Here is a 23,992-nt window from a genome sequence, read left to right on the forward strand (position 1 = left end):
GAGAACGAGGTAGTTAGCAGGCGACGGTGCCATGACAGCGAGGGGCCCGCCCGAGGTTACCACATGCACCGAGGTGGCCGCTACGACAGCGAGGAGGACCGCAGCCCTTCTCCTGAGCCACCCGGCCCTCGAGTCTTCAGCAGGGCCATCCGTGTCGCCCATTTCCCGGCCTGATTTCGGCAACCGGCCAACCTCGCGAAATACAGCGGCGAGACCAATCCCGAACTTTGGCTGGCCAATTATCGCCTGGCTTGTCAGCTAGGTGGTGCGGACGATGACCTGCTCATCATCCGCAACCTCCCGCTGTTCCTGTCAGACTCGGCGCGAGCCTGGCTCGAACACCTCCCTCCCTCACAAATCCACGACTGGCACGACTTGGTCAGGGTCTTCGTCGGGAATTTTCAGGGCACATACGTGCGCCCTGGGAACTCCTGGGACCTCAAGAGTTGTCGCCAGGTGCCGGACGAGTCTCTCCGAGACTTCATCCGACGCTTTTCCAAGAAATGCACCGAGCTGCCGAGCGTCGGCGACTCAAAAATTGTCCAAGCCTTCCTTTCTGGTACCACCTGTCGAGACCTGGTCCGAGAGCTGGGCCGGAACGTGCCAACCTCGGCGGCCACACTGGTCGACATCGCCACCAACTTCGCCTCGGGTGAAGAGGCCGTTGGGGCCATCTTCCCCGACAACGGCACTAAGGGGAAGCGGAACGACGAGGCCCCCGGGAGCTCGGCTTCCCGCCTCCCCAAGAAAAAGAAGAAAAGCTACCAGGAAAACCAGGAGGTCCTCGGGGCCGGCCTAGTCGCGACCGCAGAACGCAAGAATCCTCGAGGCCCTAGGGGCCCCGGGCTCTTCGACGACATGCTTAAAAAACCTTGCCCATACCACCAGTTCCCGGTGAAGCATGCCCTCGAGGAGTGCACCATGCTCCGGCGCTACTACGCCAAGCTCGGGCCCCCCGATGATGACTCCAAGAGAAAGGGTGCCGACGACAGGGACGACGACAAGGACAGCGGGTTCCCCGAGGTACACAACGCCTTCATGATCTTCGGCGGACCCTCGGCGTGCCTTACGGCGCGGCAGCAAAAGAGGGAACACCGAGAGGTCTTCTCGGTCAAGGTGGCCACTCCCCGGTACCTCGACTGGTCTCGGGAGGCGAACACCTTTGATCGAGATGACCACCCCGACCATGTTTCGAATCCCGGGCAGTACCCACTTGTTGTCGACCCGATCATCGGTAACACCCGACTCTCCAAGGTGTTGATGGACGGAGGCAGCGGCCTCAATATCCTATACGCCAACACCCTGGAGCTCTTGGAGATTGACCGATCGAGGCTCCGAGGCGATGCCGCACCCTTCCACGGCATCGTGCCAGGGAAACGCACGCGACCCCTCAGGCGCATCGACCTTCCCGTCTGCTTCGGCACCCCCTCCAACTACCGCAAGGAGGTGCTCACCTTCGAGGTGGTTGGGTTCAAGGGAACCTACCATGCCATCTTGGGGCGGCCATGCTATGCCAAGTTCATGGCGGTCCCCAACTATACGTACCTCAAGCTCAAGATGCCGGGCCCCAACGGCGTCATCACTGTCAAGTCGGCATACGAGCATGCATACAACTGCGACGTCGAATGCATCGAGTACGCCGAGGCTATCATAGAGGCTGAGACCCTCATCATCAACCTCGACCAACTCGGTAGCAAGGTACCCGACTCCAAGCGTCACGCCAGAACTTTCGAGCCTGTGGAGGCCGTCAAACTCATACCGGTCGACCCCGCCTGCCCCGACGACCGGGCACTGAGGATCGGCGCCACCCTCGACATCAAATAGGAGGCCGTGCTCGTCGACTTCCTCTGTGCGAATGCTGACATGTTCGCATGGAGTCCTTCGGACATGCCGGGCATACCGAGGGAGGTCGCCGAGCATGCCCTGGACATCCGAACCGGCTCTAGACCGGTAAAGCAACACCTGCGCCGATTCGACGAGGAAAAGCGTAGGGCCATCGGCGAGGAGGTGCAGAAACTCTTGGTGGCCGGGTTCATCAAGGAAGTGTCCCACCTAGAGTGGTTGGCCAACCCCGTGTTAGTTAGGAAGAAAAATGGGAAATGGAGGATGTGTGTAGACTACACCGGTTTGAATAAAGCCTGTCCAAAAGTCCCCTTCCCATTACCACGAATCGATCAGATCATTGACTCCACTGTGGGGTGTGAAACCCTATCTTTCCTTGATGCGTATTCTGGTTACCATCAAATCAAGATGAAAGAGACCGACCAGCTCATGACTTCTTTCATCACCCCGTTTGGCATGTTCTGCTACGTGACGATGCCGTTTGGCCTCAGAAACGCAGGGGCCACGTACCAGCGGTGCATGACCCATGTGTTTGGCGAGCACATCGGGCAGACCATCGAGGCCTACATAGATGATATCGTGGTCAAGTCCAGGAGGGCCAGTAATCTCGTTAGCGACTTGGAAATAGCCTTTGGGTGCCTCAGAGAAAAAGGCATCAAGCTCAATCCCGAGAAGTGCGTCTTCGGGGTCCCTCGAGGCATGCTCTTAGGATTCATAGTCTCAGAACGCGGCATTGAAGCCAATCCGGAGAAGGTCTCGACAGTAACCAACATGAGGCCAATCCAAGACCTCAAGGGTGTACAGAGGGTTATGGGATGTCTTGCGGCTCTAAGCCACTTCATCTCGCGCCTCGGTGAAAAAGGCTTGCCCCTGTACCGCCTCTTGAGGAAATCGGAACACTTTTCTTGGACCCTCGAGGCTGAAGAAGCCCTCGGCAAGCTCAAAGCACTGCTCACCCGTCCTCCCGTCCTGGTACCGCCAGCCAGGGACGAGGACCTCTTACTCTACATCGCTGCAATGACCCAGGTGGTCAGTGCGGCCGTGGTAGTAGAGAGGCAGGAGGAGGGGCACGCCCTAACCATCCAACGACCTGTTTACTTCATCAGCGAGGTGCTTTCCGAGACCAAAATGCGCTACCCTCCCATCCAGAAGCTGATCTACGCCGTAGTCTTGGCTCGGGGCAAGCTGCGTCACTACTTTGAGTCCCACCCGGTGACCGTGGTATCGTCTTTCCCCTTGGGAGAGATAGTCCATAACCGGGAGGCCTTAGGCAGGATAGCCAAGTGGGCCATCGAGCTTATGGGGGAAACCTTGACTTTTGCGCCTCGAAAAGCGATTAAGTCTCAGGTCTTGGCCGATTTTGTGGCTGAGTGGACCAACACCCAATTACCACCTGCCCAAGTCCAGACAAAATGCTGGACCATGTACTTCGACGGGTCTCTGATGAAGACCGGGGCAGGCGCGGGACTTCTCTTTGTCTCGCCCCTCGGAGTACACATGTGCTACATGGTGCGGCTCCACTTCGCCGCCTCCAACAATGTGGCCGAGTATGAGGCCCTCATCAACGGCTTACAAGTCGCCATTAAACTTGGGGTGCGGTGTCTCGACGTCTGTGGCGACTCGCAGCTCATCGTCGATCAAGTCATGAAGGAGTCTAATTGCCTCGACCCCAAAATGGAGGCTTACTGCAAGTTGGTACGTCGCCTAGAAGACAAGTTCGACGGTCTTGAACTAAACCACATCGCGCGGAAGTACAACGAGGCCACCGACGAACTGGCAAAGATGGCCTCAGCTCGGGCTCCGGTCCCCCCGAACATATTTGCCAGGGACCTTCACAAACCTTCCTTTGACTACACCTTGGTAACGGAGGAAGGCCCACCTGTGGAAACCACGGCGAGGCTCGACGCCCCCTCTACTACCGAGACCCCCTCGACCAAGCCTGAGGTCATGGAAGTCAACACCGAGCCTTCGCAGACCGACCAGGACATGGATTGGCAAATCCCGTTCCTCGATTGGCTTGATCGGGGGAGCTTCCCGGTGACGGGACCGAAGCCCGACGGCTTGCGCACCGAGCCAAGACTTACGTCCTCTGCAATGATGAATTGTATAGGCGAAGTCCCTCCGGTGTCCTCCAGCGATGTATCACTGCCGAGGCGGGCCAAGCCCTGCTGTGGGACTTGCACGCAGGCGCCTACGGGCACCATGCGGCGCCTCGGACGCTCGTAGGAAATGCTTTCTGCTAAGGGTTTTACTGGCCGACGGCGGTCGCCGACGCCACCAAGCTAGTACGCTCCTGCGAAGGATGTCAGTACTATGCTCGACAAACACATCTCCCGGCCCTGGCCCTCCAAACCATCCCCATCACGTGGCCGTTTGCCATATGGGGGCTCGACATGGTCGGACCTCTGCAAAAGGCCCCCGGAGGCTACACCCATCTACTGGTATCAATCGACAAGTTCTCCAAATGGATCGAGGCTCGTCTGATCAATCGAATCAGATCTGAGCAGGCAGTGCTGTTCTTCACTGACATTATCCACAGATTTGGGGTTCCTAACACCATCATCACCGACAACAGGACACAGTTCACCGGCAAAAAGTTCCTGATGTTTTGCGACGACCACCACATCCGTGTGGCCTGGTCGGCCGTAGGGCACCCAAGGACCAATGGCCAAGTAGAACATGCCAACAACATGATCCTACAAGGCCTCAAGCCAAGAATTTACAACCGGTTGAAAAAGTTTGGCAAGAAATGGCTCACCGAACTCCCATCGGTCATCTGGAGCCTGAGGAACACTCCAAGTCGTGCCACGGGGTTCACGCCTTTCTTCCTAGTCTATGGGGCCGAGGCCATCCTCCCTACTGACTTGGAATATGGTTCCCCAAGGCTACAAGCCTATAACGAACAAAGTAACTGCACCACCCGAGAGGACGCCCTCGATCAACTGGAGGAAGCCCGAGACGTCGCGCTACTACACTCGGCTAAATACCAGCAGACCCTACGGCGCTATCAGGCCTGGCGCGTCCGAGGCCGAGACTTGAAGGTAGGCAACCTGGTGTTGAGGCTAGCACAGAGCAACAAGGGCTGCCACAAGCTGACCCCACCATGGGAAGGACCATACATCATCACCCAAGTACTGAAGCCCGGGACCTACAAGCTGGCCAACGAGAAGGGCGAAATCTTCACCAACGCTTGGAACATAGAACATCTACGTAATTTTTATCCTTAAATTTCCAAGCATTGTATATATTGTTTCTCGGAATACAATTAGAAAGCATTCTTTAGTTGGTCTAATTTTTTGAGAAACCCCCCTGAGCCCATCGTGGGTCTCGGCAATACATTAACACGGTAAGGGAGACTCGGCTCTGCCTCGGTAGAGCCAAGCCTCCCTCGGGGGCTAGATGGGGGACTCCCCCTAAGTCCCTCGCACCATTCTTTAGTCATTTTTCAAAAAAATTCCTACGCCAAGTCTCTGGCATGCTCTGACGAATCGGTTGTAAAAACCCCTCGGACCAAAGTCTGTTTCCTAAGCAAGAGGCCGGTAGAGTCGTGAGATGACCTACGCCTCTGGGCTACGGCACTCCCTCACTACCTCTCGCCCAGGGGACGGCTTAGGCTCCAAGGAGGTGTTTTGCAAAAGAAATATGATCAGAAGCAACAGAGGGCAGAGGCTCGGAAACACAAGAAAAACAACTAAGAAACACAAATACTTCAAAAAGAAAGGCCTCGACGGCCACAAGCGTTACGATACAAAGATAATTCCTACTCTATTTTTACATGGCCCCTTGGGCCTAGGTCAAGGCTCGGGGCCTCCAGCATCGGCAGATGGTAGGGGAGGGACCACCTCCTCTTCGAAGAGCGTCGCCAGCGTCGTGCCAAGGCCTTCCGCCCCCTCCATCAGCTTCGTGACCGCCGCGTCGGCCTCCTCGTCGTCATCAGGCAAGACATAGCCATCACTGAAGGCCGGGAGGTCGACACCAACATAGTGAGAGGAGATGACGGCCAACGCACGCTTGACACCCATGTGCAGCGCTCCTCGGAGCCGCTCGCGCATCTGGCTGCTCAGCGCGATCAAACGGCTCCCAAGGGAGCTGCCTGACTGAACCCCTTTGACATCCAAGGCCTCGTAGGCGGAAAGGGCAGCACGTTTTAGCGCCTCGTGCTCCCCGATCTCGGTCTCGAGCACCGTCTGCACCGCGCTGGAAGCCTCGGCTGCCCGAGTAACCTCCGCTTCTGACTCTGCACCATGGAAAACGGAATGAGGTTGAGTGAGGGAAAAACAACCTAAATTAGGGGCGGAAGCCCACGGAACTCACCCTTGGCCTTCCGCTCCCAGCGACGGGTCTCGACTTGACAGGCCTCGGCTTTCTCCTTCCAGCACAGGGCCTCGTCCCGGGAAGCATCGGCCTTCTCCTTCAAGCACCGGGCCTTGACCCAAGAAGCCTCGGCCGCCCTGGAAGCTTCACTCCCCAGCTCTGCGTCACACAAGGAAGTTAGGGAGTGAACATAAGGAAAAGAAAACAAAACGAGGGGACTAAAACTCACCCTCGACCGTCCCCCTCCAAACCACAGCCTCGGTTTGCGAGGTCTCAGCTGCAGCAAGGGCCTCATCCAAGGCACCTTTCGTCAGCTGGTGCGCGTTCTGTTCCGCCCCTAGCTGCCCTGCAAGAGCGGTGGCCGAGGCTGTAGCTTCAACGGCTCGAGCCCTGAAGGCATCCCGATCACTAGCCGCGCGGGTGAGCTCCTCCTCCAACTCCTTGACCCGCGCTGCCAGAGGGGCGAGCTGCTCTTGGGCCATGGCCGCCTTGACCTTTGTGTCGGCACAATGGAGGCGGAGGTCCTCCACCTCCGCGCTCCGCGCCGCCAGAAGCTCATTGGCACCCGCAAGCAGGCCCCTTTGCCGCTGGAGCTGGTCCTAGACGCCCCTCTCACGCCAGAGAAAGACCGACTTCCCAAGGGACCGGGTCTCAAGCTCCTGGGAAAGCAGAACAGGGGTCATTGATTGCAACAAAACTCAGAAAAAGACAACGTCGCGTGAGAAAAGAAAATGCGAACCTGGGCGACTCTGGGCAGGTCGACGGCCACCATGGACAGCGCCGTCTGTAGCGACCGCTCCGCCAGCTGGTGGTATTGCTCGAAGGTGCCCTAGCGCCCACCCTCGGCTGCGTCCTCGAGGGCGAACAGAGGCTCCCCCTCAGGGTTGTCCCGGCTCCACCACAGTACACGTGGGTGATCCCACCCGTGAGGCTCGGGTCGCGCCCGGACGAGGGCTGAGCTCCCCTCACCCAATATCGGAGCCGGTTGTTCCACGGCACCGGTCTCCTCGGTGTCGACCACCTCCCGCGCCCGAGAAGTATCATCGGAGGAGATCGGATAGACCTCCGCCTCTCGGGCGCTCTCTTGTAACAACGGCGGGCCCTGAACCAAGGGCACCACCGAGGCCCCCGCCGCCTTCATCTCTGCCTCCTGGACAGACGGCCTCGCCGCCATCACGTCGCCCTTAGCGATCTCGGGGGCTCCAGCCTCCGCAATTATGGCCTCGACGGTCTCGGGGGCTTCGGCCTCCGCCATCGTGGCCTCGGTGGTCACAGAAACACCAACCGCCGCCGCTGCGGTCTCAGCGGTCTTGGGCGCCCCAGCCTCCATCGCCTCAGCCTCAGAGATCCCGGGGGCCTCGGCAACCAAGGGCATCCCAGCCCCATCCGACTCGTGAGCCTCGCCCTCACGAGGCGGAAGCACTCCCTCCCCCGTCTGTGTCGGGGTCGCCTCGGCAGCCCCTCCGTGGGTGGCCGGCTCCTTTGGGTCAGCCCTCGTCGACGCCGCGCCGCGTTGTATAGCGGATTGTGCCTCCGCCACCCAGTGGGTGGAGGAGCCGGGGCTCGCCTTGAGCGCCTTAAGGGGCGCCAAGGGAAGCTCGTCCACAGGCCGCTTCCGACTAAGGAAAAATCACCTACAGGGTCAGCACGAGACCAAAGAGCAAACGGAAGACATTGCGACCCCACCAAAAATACACCTACCTCAAACGGGGCGGCAACCGCTTCGCCACGGTGACCCTCATCCGCAAGGGCGGTGGCGGCGGTAGAGGCATCGCCTTCGTGTCCATCGGCGCCGGCCGGTCCTCAAAGGACCCCGGTGCCCCATCGGTCACCGGTGGGGACAGTTGCGTCGCGTCCACCGCCACTTGTTCCACCATCACCGTTGAACCCACCGGGCTGACGGCGCGTTTCCCCAACGTCCGCGCCCCGGGCGTGTCGGCCTCGGCCCCAGAGCGGGCAATCGTCGACCCCGGGTCCGCTTCTCCTCCTCCTCCTGGGAGTGCCGGGCTGCTTGCCAACGCCCCGGACACCACCTCCACTACGTCAGGGAGATGGTCCAGGGGACCTCGCCCCACCTCGCCCTCGTCATCCCCGTCCGAGGCCTCCGTCGACAGTGACAGCGACGGGGATTCCTCTAACGGGAGGCCATCCTTCCTTTGTTGATGGCGGCGCTTATCTAGCTCCTCGCGTGCGAGGATCTTCTTTGTGCGCTTCGCCGCCTTGGCGTCTTTCCGTTTTTTCTACGCGTCGGTGTGCGCCCGGTTGATCGCCCGCCGCCTCGCGTCCTTGGGAACGGGTGGCAGAGAGGAGCGCACGTTCCTCATCCCTTGCAAGAACGACGAACACGCGTAAGGGAACAAGAAGTAAGGGGAAACAGAGGAGGCTTGGGGGCTACAGCGGCACGCCACTTACCAGCGAGAGGAACCCCCACGACGGTCGCATCGCGATGGGGGTCAAGTTGCCACCCCTTAGCTTCGCCTCTACCGTCTCCCCCACCCGACGAACAATTTCCTCGTCGGAAAGGGCGGAGGAGGACATCCGGATGCCCTCAATGGGCTCACCCGGCTTCATCTCGAACAGCTGCCGCCGCCGAGCCATCAGCGGCAGCACCCTCCGATGGTGGAAGGCAGCCACAACCACAGCCACGGTGAGGCCACGGCCCCGTAGCCTCTCTAGCCCCTCCAGAAGCGGCTGCAGCTTGGGCTGGTCGTCCTTCGGGACACCATACTTCCATCTCTCCGGGCAGCTCCCCACAATCCGCCCGGTGTAGGGGGGAAGTCCTCCGTCGTCGTTACGAAGGTAGAACCAGCTCGTGTACCACCGACGGTTGGATGATGCGAGCTAGGCCAGGATGTAGAGGTGCTGGCGGTCCTGGCGCACTTGGAGAGTGCAGCCGCCGGCCCTCGTCGCTTTCCTCGTACCCGACGTGCCCATCGGCTTAGTGGTGTGCCCCGCTCAGAATAGATGGAGCCACAACTCCCAATGGGGAGCAATCCCCAAGTACCCCTCGCAGACGGCAACGAAGATGGCCGCCTGTGCGATAGAGTTGGGGTTGAAGTTGTGGAGCTCCACGCCATAGTAATGCGGGAGCGCCCGCATGAACCAATCCTCCGGGACGCCGAGGCCGTGCTCATGAAAAGAGACGAAGCTCACGACGTAGCCGTCGCGAGGCCTCGGCTCTGGCTCGTCGTATGGAGCAATCCACTCCGGTCTAGTGGGGTCCATCACCGGACGAAGGAGTCCGCCATCGACGAGCGACTAGAGTGTCTCCACGGTAACATCGGAAGGATCCCAGGGGTCCGCCTCGACAACAACGATGTCGCCGGCCATGAGTGCGATGGAGGGATCGAATGCGGCAGTGAGTTTTTCTCTCTCTCCCGAGCTCTCGCTTTTTCTCGCTTTCTCCCCGGCTCGCTCTTCTCCCTTCTTCTCCCTGGCACCCGCTGCTCTAGCGATGGCTCGATGGAGGCAGAGCTAACGCGGGCAAGGTAAGGTGAGGAGGAGGGAGACTCTTTGAGTATTTATGCAGGGGGAAGGCGAAACGAACGGGCGATGGAATCGGGGAAGTTTCCCCCCGATCTGGCGCGGTTAACCACGAGCCGATTTTGCCGCCCACGCGCCCACTTCTTTCTCATTAATTGCGGGAACAGTTATGTCCCATCCACCACGTCACGCTCGGCCACTACGGCGGTAGGCGTTGTTTCGCCTCCCCAGGAAACCACCTCAAAAGGCGCGCCGCCCGTTGCCGAGCCAAGGGGGAAGATATTCCCCCCGACCCATTCCTTTCAGATGAAGGAACCAGGCTCTAAGCTTATTACGGTCCAGGGGTTCCAAGGCTGGGCCCCAAGGGGTTTCGACAGCCGCCCCAGGACAACAGAGTCAGGGACGACCACGGGCGAGCCTATACGGGGCTGAGGCCCAAGCAAGCGAAATGCTTGGGATGCCCTAAGTCATGTCCGAGACTGGCAGGGAGTCTCTGAATGGGATCCCACCGTAGGGAGGCACCGAGCCACCGAGGCCCAGTGAACGGCCTCGAAACCCACTAGAGAAACCCTCTAGTGCTCTTGGAGTGTGTCTTTGGACCACTAGCCGCCCCCTAGCGAACGGGGCATGGGCCTCCACTCGGACCTACCCGATAACAGCTCACCGGAAGTGCCAACGCTCGTGCCCACCGAGGGTAGCCTGGCACATTCCACCCCTCCTTCCAAGCGAAAAGGAAGCGTGAGGGTCATACAGAAAAGTCAGGGGAACCCCCGATGGACCTCTCGCCCCATGCAGAGGCTAGGGGGCTCTTCCTGCAATCTTGCCGAGACCTAGCGACCCCAGTTCGCACTCGAGGGGGCTCGGCAAAACAACCCCTCCTTTCGAGCGAAAAGGAAGCGCGAGGGTCGTACAAAAATCCAGGGGAGCTCCTGACAGCCCTCTGCTCTGTGCAGAGGCTAGGGAGCCCTTCCTGCAACCTCGCCGAGACCCCGCGACCAAGGCTCGTGCCCAAAGGGGCCTCGACAAACAAACCCTCAAGCGCGAGGGGCGTATAAAAAGCCAAGGGAGCTCCCGACGGCCCTCTCGCCCCATGCAGAGGCTAGGAGGCTCTTCCTGCAACCCTATCGAGACCTAGCGGCTCTGGCTCGCACCCGAATGGGCTCGGTAAACAAACCCTCCGTCCGAACGAAAAGGATATCTGAGGGTCAAATAAAAAAGCTAGGGGACCCCTGACCACCCTCTTGCTCTAGGCGGAGGCTCGGGGGCTCCTCCTGCATCCTAGACAAAGACAAACGATCTAAGTCCACGCTAGAAGTTTCGTTACAAATACAATAAAGGGCACCAAGCCCGTTACGGTCTAGGGGTTCGAAGGCTAGGCCCCCAGAGGTTTCGACAGCCGCCCCAGGGCAACAGAGTCAGGGACGACTTTGGGGCAAGCCTATGAATGGCCGAGGCCTGAGCAAGCAATCGCTCAGGGCATCCTAAGTCATGTCCAAGACCAGCAGGGAAGTCTCCGAATGGGATCCCACTGTAGGGAGGCACCGAGCCACCGAGACCCAGCGAACGGCCTTGGCACCCACTAGAGAAACCCTCTGGTACTCTTGGAGTGTGTCTCTGGACCGCTAGCCATACCCTAGCGAATGGGGCACGTGCCTCCACTCGGACTTACCCGATAATAGCTCACCGGAAGTGCCATTGCTCGTGCCCACCGAGGGTAGCCTGGCACCTTCCACCCCTCCTTCCGAGCGAAAAGGAAGCCCGAGGGCCACACAAAAAATTAGGGGCACCCCTGACCGCCCTCTTGCTTCGTGCGGAGGCTCGGGGGCTCTCCCTGTGACCTTGCCGAAACCCCGCGACCCGAACTCGCACTTGTGGGCTCGGCAAATACGATAAAAACTCCTCACTCAAGACGCGAAAAAAGCCCCTAGAGGAGTGACTCCACTCCTCTAGGGCCTCGGGGGCTACACCCGGCGGGTGCGCTCGCGCGCACCCACCAAAACCTCAAGAAGCAAAAAACAATCCCTACAGGAGCCGCTGCAAGCTAGATCTCGACAAACCCTCAGGGAGAGTGCACGCACTCCCCCTAAAGCTTGGGGGCTACTGTCGGGTACCATAAAACGGGGTACCCTAAGCGTACACCAAAAAGGTCACTTAGATCCCATCAACAACGAAGCTAAAGGGTAAGCCATGGGCTCATCACCAGCCTCACCCAAGCCCACCGGCTCTCCGCCTCGCCCGAGGCCTCGCACGGGAGGTCTCGGCGCCCCGACACAATCTCCGCCTCGCACGAGGCCTCTCACGGGAGGCCTCGGCAAGGAGCCCAATCTCCGACTCGCCCGAGGCCCCGTGCATACAGCCTCTGATGAGACTGCTATCCTCTGCATCGCTCGAGGCTAGCTCGTCCATAGCCCATCGCCCCCGCCTCGACCGATCTTCCCGACAGCACGTCATGTCCCATTAATACGCCAACCACTCCCGCAATCTCAGCCGGACGATGGCTCAACACCACGGAATGGCCGACGGGACATGAGGTCGCATCAGCGCCATACCGGCTGAGACAGGGCACGGCGGGGATTACCGGCCACTGTATTTCGACGCTGTGCCCACGATCAGCGCCCGCACTACACTGTGCCCCGCGATCCCCACCTCGAAAACAACACGACATGGGCAGCCTGGCCCGGGTCATCACTACCTCCGAACCAGCACACCAGATCAACCGCTCTCTCTGGGCCTCGGCACTATGCACTAGGGTCTCGGCTATCTCGGGATTCGTGTCTACCGAGACCCCCCACTGCGGTGCGGCCTCGGCATCGACCGAGCCTCGGCCTCGTGCACAGTTAGTCCACAGAGACTCGCATGACCGCCGCACCCGCTCTAAGGCAGCCCTAGAGCTCCCATGACGCACAGGATCGGATGGGGCCAGCATGCCGCCCTAGTGCTCCAAGGACGGACCACTCCGATGACTATGCCGCCACAGGAATAGGCCACAGGGCTCAGACATGCCGCCTCTGTTCGCACGACACCGTATAGTTAAGCATATGTACTACCCTTGTCCTCCCTTCAAACTATAAAAGGAAAGGACTTGGGCTATTTCTAGGGACAGGCACTCACGAAGAACAAGGCCCTGTAACACACACATTCCCCTGCCACCTGAGAGCAATGTCTCAAGCAGCCCACATCACACCTCGCCGAGACCTGGGACCAGCTCCCTCTCTCTCCCAGCTTGTAACCCCCTACTACAAGCACTTCGGTGCAAGGAATACAAGACCAATCTCTCAGACTGGACGTAGGGCATTGATTGCCTGAACCAGCATAAACCTTGTGTCTCTTTGCATCACCATCCGGGATTGGGAGCACGCAGTACAAATTTACTAGTTGGTTGAAGACCCCCTGGGTTCAAAACACCGACACTAAGAGAGTTCGCAAACATGATTGTAATCCTACTTACTTGTGGCATTGTCGCTTAGGCCATATAGGCAAGAAGCGCATAGAGAGGCTCCATAAGGATGGTCTTCTGGATTCTTTTGATTATGAATCAATTGAGACATGTGAGTCATGCCTACATGGAAAGATGACTAAAGCTCCTTTTGTTGGACAAAGTGAGAGAGCAAGTGAGCTATTAGGCCTAGTACATACAGATGTATATGGCCCAATGAACTCAACTACAAGAGGTGGGTTTCAGTACTCTATTACCTTTACCGATGACTTGAGTAGATACGACTATATCTATTTGATGAGGAACAAGGCAGAATCCTTCGAAAAGTTCAAAGAGTTCCAAAATGAAGTGCAAAATCATACTGGCAAGTGAAAGGATCAAGATGCCCAAGAGGGGGGTGAATTGGGCTAATTCTAAAATTCTTTGCAATAATTAAACCCTACACTTAGCCCACATCACCCCTTTGTGCCTAGAATGTGATTCTAATGATCTACCGCACAAAAGTTTAGCACCCTAAGTTCCAATCCTACTCTAGCATGACAATTCTAAGAATGTAAAGATAAGAATTGAATTGCTCAAAAGTAAATGCTCAAAGTAAAGAGAGGAGAAGGAACGCGATGATGTTTTGCCGAGGTATCAGAGAGTCGCCACTCCCCACTAGTCATCATTGGAGCACCCGCGCAAGGGTGCAGCTCACAACTTGAGTTGGGTCATCCACAAGCTCTGCTGGATGATCACCAAACTTCCGATCACCACCAAGCCATCTAGGTGATGGCGATCACCAAGAGTAACAAGCATGAACTCTCACTTGACCACAATAAGCCTAATGAGAAGGGTGGATGCACATTTGCTACTCTCCTTACACTAATGAGGCCTTAATCTTGGATTCTCAAATCCCAATCACCTCACTAGGCTCTTGCTCTCCAAAGCACTCTCAAGGGTGTTTCTCAGCTAATCAAATGGGTAAGAGACCTCCCTTGGATGAATAGAGGAAGTATTTATACCCCCTCATTCAAAACAAACCATTAGGAGGTTGCGTCAGCATTCTGCGGGGTGACAGGAAGCTCCGGTCAGTTATCCCCGCCATAGAGCCGTTAAGTTGTGACCGGACTCTGACCTGTGTCCGGTCAGTACTGACCGGACACGTCCGGTCATGAAAACTGCTCTCTAGAACCTTACTGATGTTCACCGGACGCTGGCATCTAGAGTCCGGTCACTTCGTTGTTTAGCGTCGGGTCAGTAACCGGATCATGACCAGCGTTCGGTCAGCACTAACCAGACACGTCCGATCAGGAATTTCCCTCTCTAGAAACTCTCTGGAGTTGACCGGACTCTAGCACCCAGCATTTGATCACTTTTCACTCAGCGTCCAGTCGCAACTAGACGGCTCTAGTTGATCAAATGAACTGGCCGGACTCACCCTTCAGCATCTGGTCACAACCAGACCAGCGTCCGGTCAGTCATTTGACCCTCCATTCACTTCCAACTCGAAATCATATGTGAATGAAGTTTGCTCCAATTGATCTTAGGGCTACTCCTGAGCTACCTGGTGCTAGATTTGACAAGTGTGCAGCACACATAACCCACTAGACTCACCTAGGTCAAGCTACTAGTCCATACCCTCCTTAATAGTATGGCCAAAGGAAAAACATAGTCCTAAACTACTCTAAGTGTCTCTTCAACACCAAACGACACTTAGAACTGGTCCATCCTTAACCTTGTCATCCATCCTTTGAAAACCGAAATAATTTCCATCGTAGGGACATGACAACCATGATTGCCCAATCAATTGCCATTACCATGACCTAACTTAATTGCCTCTACAAAACACACATTAGTCATAGTAATCTTGTATTGTCATTAATCACCAAAACCCACTTAGGGGCCTAGATGCTTTCAATCTCCCCCTTTTTAGTGATTGATGACAATACAACCTCGAGTATGTAAAAGAGATGAGGTTTTCAACATGCTTGGTTCATATAAGCTTTTGACAATAAGAACAAAAGAATTAGGCATGCTTATATGACCCAAGCCAACACGATGTACTCAATAGATATGAAATAAGCATGAGTACATGAAATAAAGCTTATTTGAATCAGAGTAACATGCAGAAGCATAACAAATGAGCATAATAAAGTGACATGACATATATAAAGATCAAAGTAGAGAGCACACATGTCACATATCACATAAGTATAACACATATCACATAAATATCACAATCACACGTATGTAGTTCAATGCATGAAAGTAAACAGTAATGCATAGTAATGTATCACACATAAAAAGCCAAAAGTAAAAAGTAATAAACCATAAACTCCCCCTAGATATATCGCTCCCCTAGGTCTAACATACTCGATCCCTCTCCCCCTTTGGCGTCAAGCACCAAAACCTAAGGGTCGGTTGGCGGGGCAGGAGCAGATGAGTCGGGCGCTGAGGTGCGGTGAGCAATCTGAAATTGTGTAGCATCATCCTCTGATCCGGAGCTTTGAGCTGTCTAATCCTCTATCGCTGGAAGTGAAGCTAAAGCAGTCTGGGTCTGTTGTGGGACTGGTGCGGCCTGTGACTCTGCAGGTACCATTGTAGCATGTGGCTCTGATGATGCAACAGATGAAGGGAGCGTCTCTATAGTCCTAGTAACTGGAGCAACTATGGTAGAAGCAAGGACTTGTAGCTCTGTTGGTATAGGCTGCCCTATCAACTCACTAAATGTAGCACCAAGGCTCCTAGAAACTAGGGTGTCAGTCACAAGCACTGAGGAGCTCTGAGTCGGAGTGAAGCCCATAACAATAGGTGTGAAGGAAGGACCTTGGGCTGGCACTAGTGAAGCAAACCACTTGGACACCTGCTCTGTCGGTGAAGCAAACTATGTAGCTGGTTGTCCCTGACTCTGAAGCCCACTGGGCTATAAAGCTGGTGTCACTATAGTGGTGACAGGTTGGCTGAGCTAAGGTGTAAACTGTGGCGGTGTAGACACAATAGCAGTAACGACATGCTGCATAAAACCAAGTAACTACTGCTGGATCAGGAGCTGCTGTTGCTGCATGGTCTGCTGCTGCTGCTGTATGGCCTGCTGCTATCTCTGGAACTCATCCCGTCTGACCTAAACTTGTGCAAGGGCTGTTGCGGTCTCCTATGCCTGGCGTGCTTGATCCTACCTCATCCGCTCAAGAATAGCAAGGAGAGCAAGGTCTATCTATGGTGCCTATGGTGGAGCTGAGCTGGAGCCATCGGCCTCACTATCATGTCATTGAGGAGGCATCTGAGGGATAGCCTGATAATCATCATCTGAACTATCACTAGGGTCGCTCTCGACCATACCCTCCTGCTAAGCATCTAGCTACTCCTCCTCTATCGCTGCTATGCCCCTGACGATCTCATCCTACTGGGCTACAGTCTCTAGCACCTCTGGGCGATGGCGCGGCTGGCTAGGTGTCCTCGCCGTACTATGGCAGAGCATCTGAGTCATGTTATATGGTGGAAACTCTGTAGTGGCTCCTGTGTACTCAGTCATCTTCTCTAGAGACTTCACTGTAACTACCTTACGAGTCAAGAATGTGATCCAGTGAACATAAGGCAGCTGTCTATGACCTCTGAACCCCTCTGCAAGTGTATCCTCCATCTTAGATAGAATGACATCCCAGATATCAAAGATTGTTTGTTGTATTAGAGAGTTCACTAGTCACAACTGGATGCGAGTCAATCTCTCATGATAACCCATCCTCGGTAGCAAAGTCCTCCTCATGATAGCATCAAGCAGCCTAGCTGTAGGAGTAAGGTCTCTAGGTGTCCTGCTCAACCCCTCGCCAAAAGGCTCTATGAAGCAAGGTTGGACCAAATCTATAGGAGGCACAAGACCACCATGAGGGCGTCTGGGAGGCTATGTCTGACCATAGCAAACCTCATGAAGGTAGATGGTGACTCTGGTATCCTGAGAATCTCTCTGACCCTGAAGCTCATTAGCCTATAGTCACGGCCTCTGAATGTAAAGTGTATGAACCTGTGGCTTGGGTCAATCCAAAGTGAAGAGTAGAACTCATAGACCCATGATGGAACATAGCGACCAATCCGTCCAAGTAGATCTATCAACCCTGGCAAGTAAGAGAGGTGCGAGTGGATCTGCTCTCCTGCTGCTACAACAACTGACTCAATCGAGCAAACTCTCTATGATTTGAAAGCCACACCACTGTTCAGATAAGCATTGTAGAAGTCCTCCTATAGTGGTGTATAGAATCCCTCTGAAGCACGCTCATCCCGCCTCGGTGACAACCAGTCCTCGAACTACATGAACCTAGGCTATTGCACCTGCTTGGCTATGGCTGCCCTCAGATCAAGGTACGTCACTAGAGGCGGACCCTATGGTCTGGGAGGCAGACGAGAACCCCTCCGCTGTGTCCCTGGCCTTTGTGTCACCTGAGCACGAGTACGACCAGAGTGTTGCAACTGTGGCTGAGGTGCCTGCTCTATCTCCTTGGTCTGCTCTGCCTATTAGGTACCCTTTGACTGCTCTGCTAGCTGTGTCTGCTACTGTGGCTCCCCCTGAGGCTGACTCTCCTCTAAAGCGACCCATCGTCCTTCAAGCATGACAGTCCCAGCTGGACTACCAAGACAACGTTCAACCTGCTCGACGGTGGCCCTCTGAGCTGGTGAAAGCTGGTCTGCAATGCAAACACCACTCTGAGCTCCTCCTCTCTCTGCATGCTCTGCGGTGGCTGCAACTGCTGCTGCCCTCTCAGCCTCTACATCAACAAGCTTATGCTTCTTTGTTGTGGTCTTCTTGGCCTTGCCTTTCTCCTGAGCAGACAAGCGAGGCGGAGGCCTCGGATCCTCATCACCTAGACCACCTCCGGCGTTCTTGACATGTGCCATTGCTGGAGCTAAAAAGAACTACTGCCACTGACAAGAATCAACTGCCAACTAACACTTTCGAGGCTTGGCCTCGATCCATACTCATGGGCTTGGCCCTGAATTCACTGACCACTGCCAAAGTAACCTCACAAACACCGACTCGTTGCACGATAGAATAGATTGGATATATGAATAATTACAATATACATCTAGAGATACGAAACCCTAAGAAGCAAGCAATAGATACAAAATTAGAGGCGATGGCTTGCTACCTGACGAACCGGTGAACCAAAGAGCAGAGGAAAAATCATGGGGAACCACTAGGAATCACCTAGGGTTAGGGTTTGGCGAGGCAATGCGGTGCTCGACAATGGAGTGGAGAGGTCATCGCAGGCGTGGCTAGGGCATGGCACGTCGGCACTGTTGCAAGGCGTGGAGCATGACTGTGGGCAAGGAAGCTGGTGGTTCGGGCGCGGGCGATGGCGTGGCACGGTGGTGCTAGGTCATGGGCACGGCGCGGCTGCATGGCATGGCGACATGGAGCAAGGCATGGGCACTGCGGCGTGGAGTAGCATGGCGGTGCTGCGGTGGTGGCGTGGACACATGGCATGGATGGGTGGTGTGAGGCACACGACAGCATGGGTGAGTTACGGTGGTGTGGGAGCAGCACGGGCGTGGTAGGCAGTGGGCAGGCGGCAATGCGGTGGCACAGGTGAAGTTGGTGGATTAGGGAAAACAGCACGTGCAGCGATTTGGGTTATATGGTGGCCCCTCAACGTGACAGATAAGGAAAGAAGAGAGAGTTTTGGATCCACACGATTCCAACTGATCGGACGCTCCGATGGCAACTACTGGACGCTACCATCTAGAGTTCGGTCGACTATAGAGAGGTCCAAATCCCCTCAAGTCGCGATTGGACACGTCCGGTTACCCTTGACCGGACACAGCCAGAGTCCGGTCGGTCCTATATTCATCTTCTTCGTTTGACCGGACGTAGGACCACCATCTGACCGGATGTAGGAAGAACACTGTTTCAGCGTCCGGTCACTCCTTTGCGCTTCTATTCACCTCCTATGAACTGACCGGACGCTGGAATCCAGAGTCCGGTGCAATGTCCGGTCGCCCTTTTTCAGCAAATCTTCAATGTTCCTTCACGCTGCCTGTTCCCAATCAAGTCTCAACTTCAATAAGACCCAAATAAACGCCAATTGGGACTGATGTGAGTGACCTCTCTCAAACCCTTAAAATTTTCAAAATATTTTGCCTTAGGCTATACTTCTTTTTAAGAAAATAGGCAATAAAAGGGTAATCGAAAGGAAACGACAAAACAACACTCATGCATATGCAATGCTATACTTGAAATTAATTCTAGTTGCTTGTCAAGTTTGATCCAAGGTTAAGCTTCTTCACATGCTTTCCGACGGTTATCTTAACCATGTTAGACAAGCCCTAAATGCATTACCAAAAATTAAACATGTATATTACAATGTAATGCAAGGGACAACACAAGCTCATTTTCTAGTGAAGTTACTGAAATTAAGCACATTGAGCTCATTCCTCAACTGACAAAAGGTTGCCTCATCTAGCGGTTTAGTGAAGATATCCGCCAATTGATCCTTGGTCCTTACACCTTCTAGTGATATATCATTTTTAGCAACATGATCTCTAAGAAAGTGATGGCGGATATCTATGTGCTTGGTGCGAGAGTGTTGAACCGGATTATTAGTAAGCTTTACCGCACTCTCATTGTCACACAAAAGTGGTACCTTTTCTAGAACTATACCATAGTCTAGCGAAATTTGCTTCATGTAAAGTATTTTTGCACAACAAGCACCCATGGCAATGTATTCCGCTTCGGCGGTGGACAAAGCCACACTATTTTACTTCTTGGAGGACCAAGACAAGTGATCTACCAAGAAAATGACACCCTTTGGATGTGCTTTTCCTATCAACTTTGCAACCAACATAATCCGAATCGGAATAGCCAACTAATTGAAATCTAGCTCCTTTGGGATACCAAAGACCAATACTTGGTGTGTGCTTGAGGTACCTAAGGATTATTTTAATGACTACCAAATGAGTTTTCTTAGGATTAGCTTGAAATCTAGCACACATACACACACTAAACATGATGTCAGGCCTAGATGCAGTTAAATATAACAAGCTACCAATCATAGAGCGGTAGAGAGTTTGATCAACTATTTTACCTCCCTCATCTAGGTCGAGATGTCCATTAGATGGCATTGATGTCTTGATTGGCTTACATTCATCCATATTGAACCTCTTGAGAAGATCATTGGTATACTTTTCTTGAGAGATGAAAATCCCTTCTCTCATTTGCTTCACTCGAAAACCAAGAAAGAATGTAAGTTCTCCAATCATAGACATCTCGAACTCCTTCAACATCAATTCACCAAACTCTTTGCAATAATCTTCATTTGATGATCCAAAGATGATATCATCAACATTTACTTGACAAATGAAGATTTCTCCATCAGGCTTCTTGGTGAATAGTGTGGTGTCGACCTTCCCAAGGGTGAAGCCCTTCTTAATAAAGAAATCCTGAAGGCGTTCATACCAAACTCTTGGGGCTTGCTTAAGCCCATATAGCGCCTTGGACAACCTATAAACATGATTAGGATATCTAGGATCTTCAAACCCGAGAGGTTTATCAACATAGACTAGTTCATTTATGAAGCCATTTAAAAATGCACTTTTGACATCCATTTGATATAGTTTCATTTCATGATGCGATGCATATGCAAGGAGGATACGAATGGCTTCAAGTCTTGCAACCGGTGCAAAGGTCTCTCCAAAATCCAACCCTTCAACTTGAGAGAACCCCTTTGCAACTAGTCTTGCCTCGTTCCTCACTACAATGCCTTGATCATCTTGCTAGTTGTGGAACACCCACTTTGTTCCAATGACTCTTGCACCTTGTGGTTGCTCTTCAAGAGTCCAAACTTCATTGTGAGTGAAGTTGTTCAACTCTTCATGCATAGCATTGTTCCAATTTGAATCTTGAAGAGCTTCTTCTACATTCTTAGGTTCAACACAAGAGACAAAAGAGTGATGTTCAATAAATGAAGTAAGTTTTTGAGATCGAGTCATTACACCCTTTGAAGGACTCCCTATGATGAGATCTTGTGGATGAGCTTGTAGTAGAGGTGAGTTTCTTCTATCAACCACTTGAGGTGGAGGTTGTGGAGCATCAACATCTTGTGCTTGTGTCACCATTTGATCATGGGAGACATGAGTATCTTTATTTTCTACTCTCCCATCTTTATCACCATCTTGTGACACATTTGATGAAGAAGGTGGATCAATCACTTGTACATCATCTTCATCATCTTTAGGCTTGATGTCTCCAACCGGAATGTTCTTCATAGCCTCCCTCAATGGTTCATCAACTACATCATCAAGATTCTCATGTGCTCCTTAGGAGCCGTTAGATTCATCAAATTCCACATCATATGTTTCTTCAACCAAGCCGGTGGCATGATTAAATACTCGATATACTTTGGACTTTGATGAGTAACCAACAAGAAAACCAATATCACAACGTCTTTGAAACTTCCCTAGGTGTTGTCGCTTCTTGTAGGTGTAGCATTTGCAACCAAACACCCAGAAGAATGAGATGTCCGGCTTCATCCTATTGAGCAACTCATAAGGTGTCTTGCCAAGAAACTTTTGAAGGAAAAGGTGGTTGGATGCATAACATGTGGTGTTGATAGCTTCTACCCATAGAGCTTCGGTTGTGTTGTACTCATCAAGCATTGTTCTTGCAAGTGTGATAAGTGTCTGATTCTTTCTCTCAACTACACCATTTTGTTGAGGAGTATATGTTGCAGAGACCTTATGCTTGATCCCAACTTCATCACAATAAGCTTCAATGTTTGTGTTGTCAAACTCTTTTTCATTATCACTTCTTATCTTCTTGAGCTTCACTTCAAACTCATTTTGTGCTCTCTTGGCAAACTTCTTGAAATATGATGCAACTTCGGTCTTGTCATGAAGGAAGAACACCCATATATATCTAGAGTAGTCATCAACAATCACAAGACAATAAAGATTTCCTCTCAAACTCATGTAAGTTGTTGGTCCAAATAAGTCCATGTGAAGGAGCTCTAGCACTCTTGTTGTTGACATGAAACCTTTTGTAGGATGAGTGTTTGCAACTTGTTTGCTGGCTTGACATGCACTACAAAGCTTGTCTTTCTCAAATTTCACATCCTTCAACCCTCTCACCAATTCATTCTTCATATGCTTCTTGAGCGAGCTCATCCCAACATGAGCAAGTCTTCTATGCCATAGCCACCCAAGTGATGTTTTGGTGAATAGACATGTCTTCAAGTTAGCATCTTCGGAGGTGAAATCCACTAGATATAGGTTGTTGTATCTAAATCCCTTGAATATAACTTGATCATCATCTTTCTTAGATACAACCACTTCCTTCTCGGTAAACAAGCATTGAAAGCCAAGATCACACAATTGTCCAATAGATAGCAAGTTGAAGCTCAATAAAGCAACATATAGGACATTTGAGATTGAATGATCATTTAATATTACCACTTTGCCCAATTCTTTGACTTTGCCCTTTGAGTTATCATCAAATGTAATTCTTTCTTGACCATCAACCTCTTCATCTAGTGAGGTGAACATACAAGGATTACCAGTCATATGTTGGGTGCAACCACTATCAATTACCCAATGACTTCCACTGGTCTTGTAGTTCACCTACACATAAGAGATCAAGCTTGTTTAGGAACCCAAACTTATTGAGGGCCCTTGACTTTCTCAACAAGTGACTTTGCAACCCAAATTTTCTTAGGCCTATTCTTGTTGGGAGGTCCTAAGAACATGACTTTCATTTTACCACTAGAATCCTTTCTAAGCATGTAATGAGCATTTTAAGCAAAAGGTCTAGCATGCTTGGGCAAGGGTTGTGGTGGAGGAGTGTGACACTCATGGGCAAAGTGACCTTCCTGTCCACACTCAAAACACCTCTTTGGCTTTGGCTTTGACTTGTGTTGTTGTTGGTGTTGAGCTTTAGCCTTCTTCTCTTGATGTGCCAAGTATCCAATTCCACTTCTATCTATCTTCATGACGGTGTTCATGAGTAGCTCACTTTGAAGATGTTGACCTCTTGTGAATTTGCTTAATCCGGTCTTGAGATGTTCTTTTTCTAGCTTGAGATTCTTGTTCTCTTCTTTGAGCTCATCATGATTTTTCTCCTTCTTGAGTCTCTTGTTCACTTCTTTGAGCTTCTCATTCTCAAGAATTAGATCATTATCATGGTTAAGGTTCTCTATCACAATAGTGTTGGTGGTTGATAGCTTTTCAAGGTCTTTCTTAAGCTTCTCATTCTCATTCTTGATCTTGACATACTCATCATAGCTGTCGGACTCAACCACTTGCTTGCCTTTGCTACTAGAACCTTGCTCAATGCTCTCAATGATCAAATTATCACATGATGTAGCTATATCAATCTTAACAACATGGTTAGTAGCATCATGTGTCTCATTGGATAAAAACTCATGAGAGACAACAAGATTATCATGATTAACCTTGAGGTTGGTATACTCTTCTTTTAGTATATTGTAGCTAGTGATGAGCTCATTATGTATCCCCTCAAGTTTATCATGTTTTTCTTTAAGCTCTATCTTAGAAGATTTGAGCTCCTTGAGATTGGATGACATAGCATCATTTGCTTCTCTAAGCTCAACACTAGCCTTTTCCGCTATGTTACATTTCGCTAAAAGAGAGTCATTCTTCAGTTCTAGCTTTTCATTCTTAGCTCTTGACTTTCTAATGATCTTAGTGTATCGATTTAGCAATTTAACAAGATCATCATATGAAGGTGATTCAAATTCATCATCATCACTATCACCATCATCATTGCTAGCATGTTCATCACCACTACTTTCATCATCATTTGATACCTTTTGTTCACCCTTGGCCATAAGGCATAGGTGTGTAGAGGATGATGGCGGTGGTGTCGGTGAAGATGATGAGGAGTCAATCACAATAGCGGCCACCTTCTCATTCTCACTATCATCATCGAATGAG

At 52.6% G+C, this 23,992-nt stretch overlaps 1 protein-coding gene across 1 annotated transcript; it reads right to left on the minus strand.

The window, feature by feature from the left end:
* Positions 1-5,636: 5,636 nt before the first annotated feature.
* Positions 5,637-6,638, minus strand: LOC136468973 (late embryogenesis abundant protein 76-like). Its single transcript, XM_066467350.1, has 4 exons — positions 6,386-6,638; positions 6,157-6,315; positions 5,941-6,079; positions 5,637-5,796 (listed from the first exon to the last, which is right to left on the minus strand). Exons 1-4 carry the CDS (start codon positions 6,636-6,638, stop codon positions 5,637-5,639), a joined length of 711 nt encoding a protein of 236 aa, XP_066323447.1.
* Positions 6,639-23,992: the final 17,354 nt, after the last annotated feature.

This window comes from Miscanthus floridulus, chromosome 8 (assembly GCF_019320115.1).
Source record: "Miscanthus floridulus cultivar M001 chromosome 8, ASM1932011v1, whole genome shotgun sequence".
NCBI classification, from domain to species: Eukaryota; Viridiplantae; Streptophyta; class Magnoliopsida; order Poales; family Poaceae; genus Miscanthus; species Miscanthus floridulus.

Excerpts from the sequence above, each read along its gene's own strand:
- LOC136468973 (XM_066467350.1), bottom strand. The coding sequence starts at position 6,638 with ATGGCCCAAGAGCAGCTCGCCCCTCTGGCAGCGCGGGTCAAGGAGTTG. Across the intron at positions 6,316-6,385 it reads TTGGAGGGGGACGGTCGAGG|AGCTGGGGAGTGAAGCTTCC; the intron begins GTGAGTTTTAGT and ends TGTGTGACGCAG. Across the intron at positions 6,080-6,156 it reads CTGGGAGCGGAAGGCCAAGG|AGTCAGAAGCGGAGGTTACT; the intron begins GTGAGTTCCGTG and ends TCCATGGTGCAG.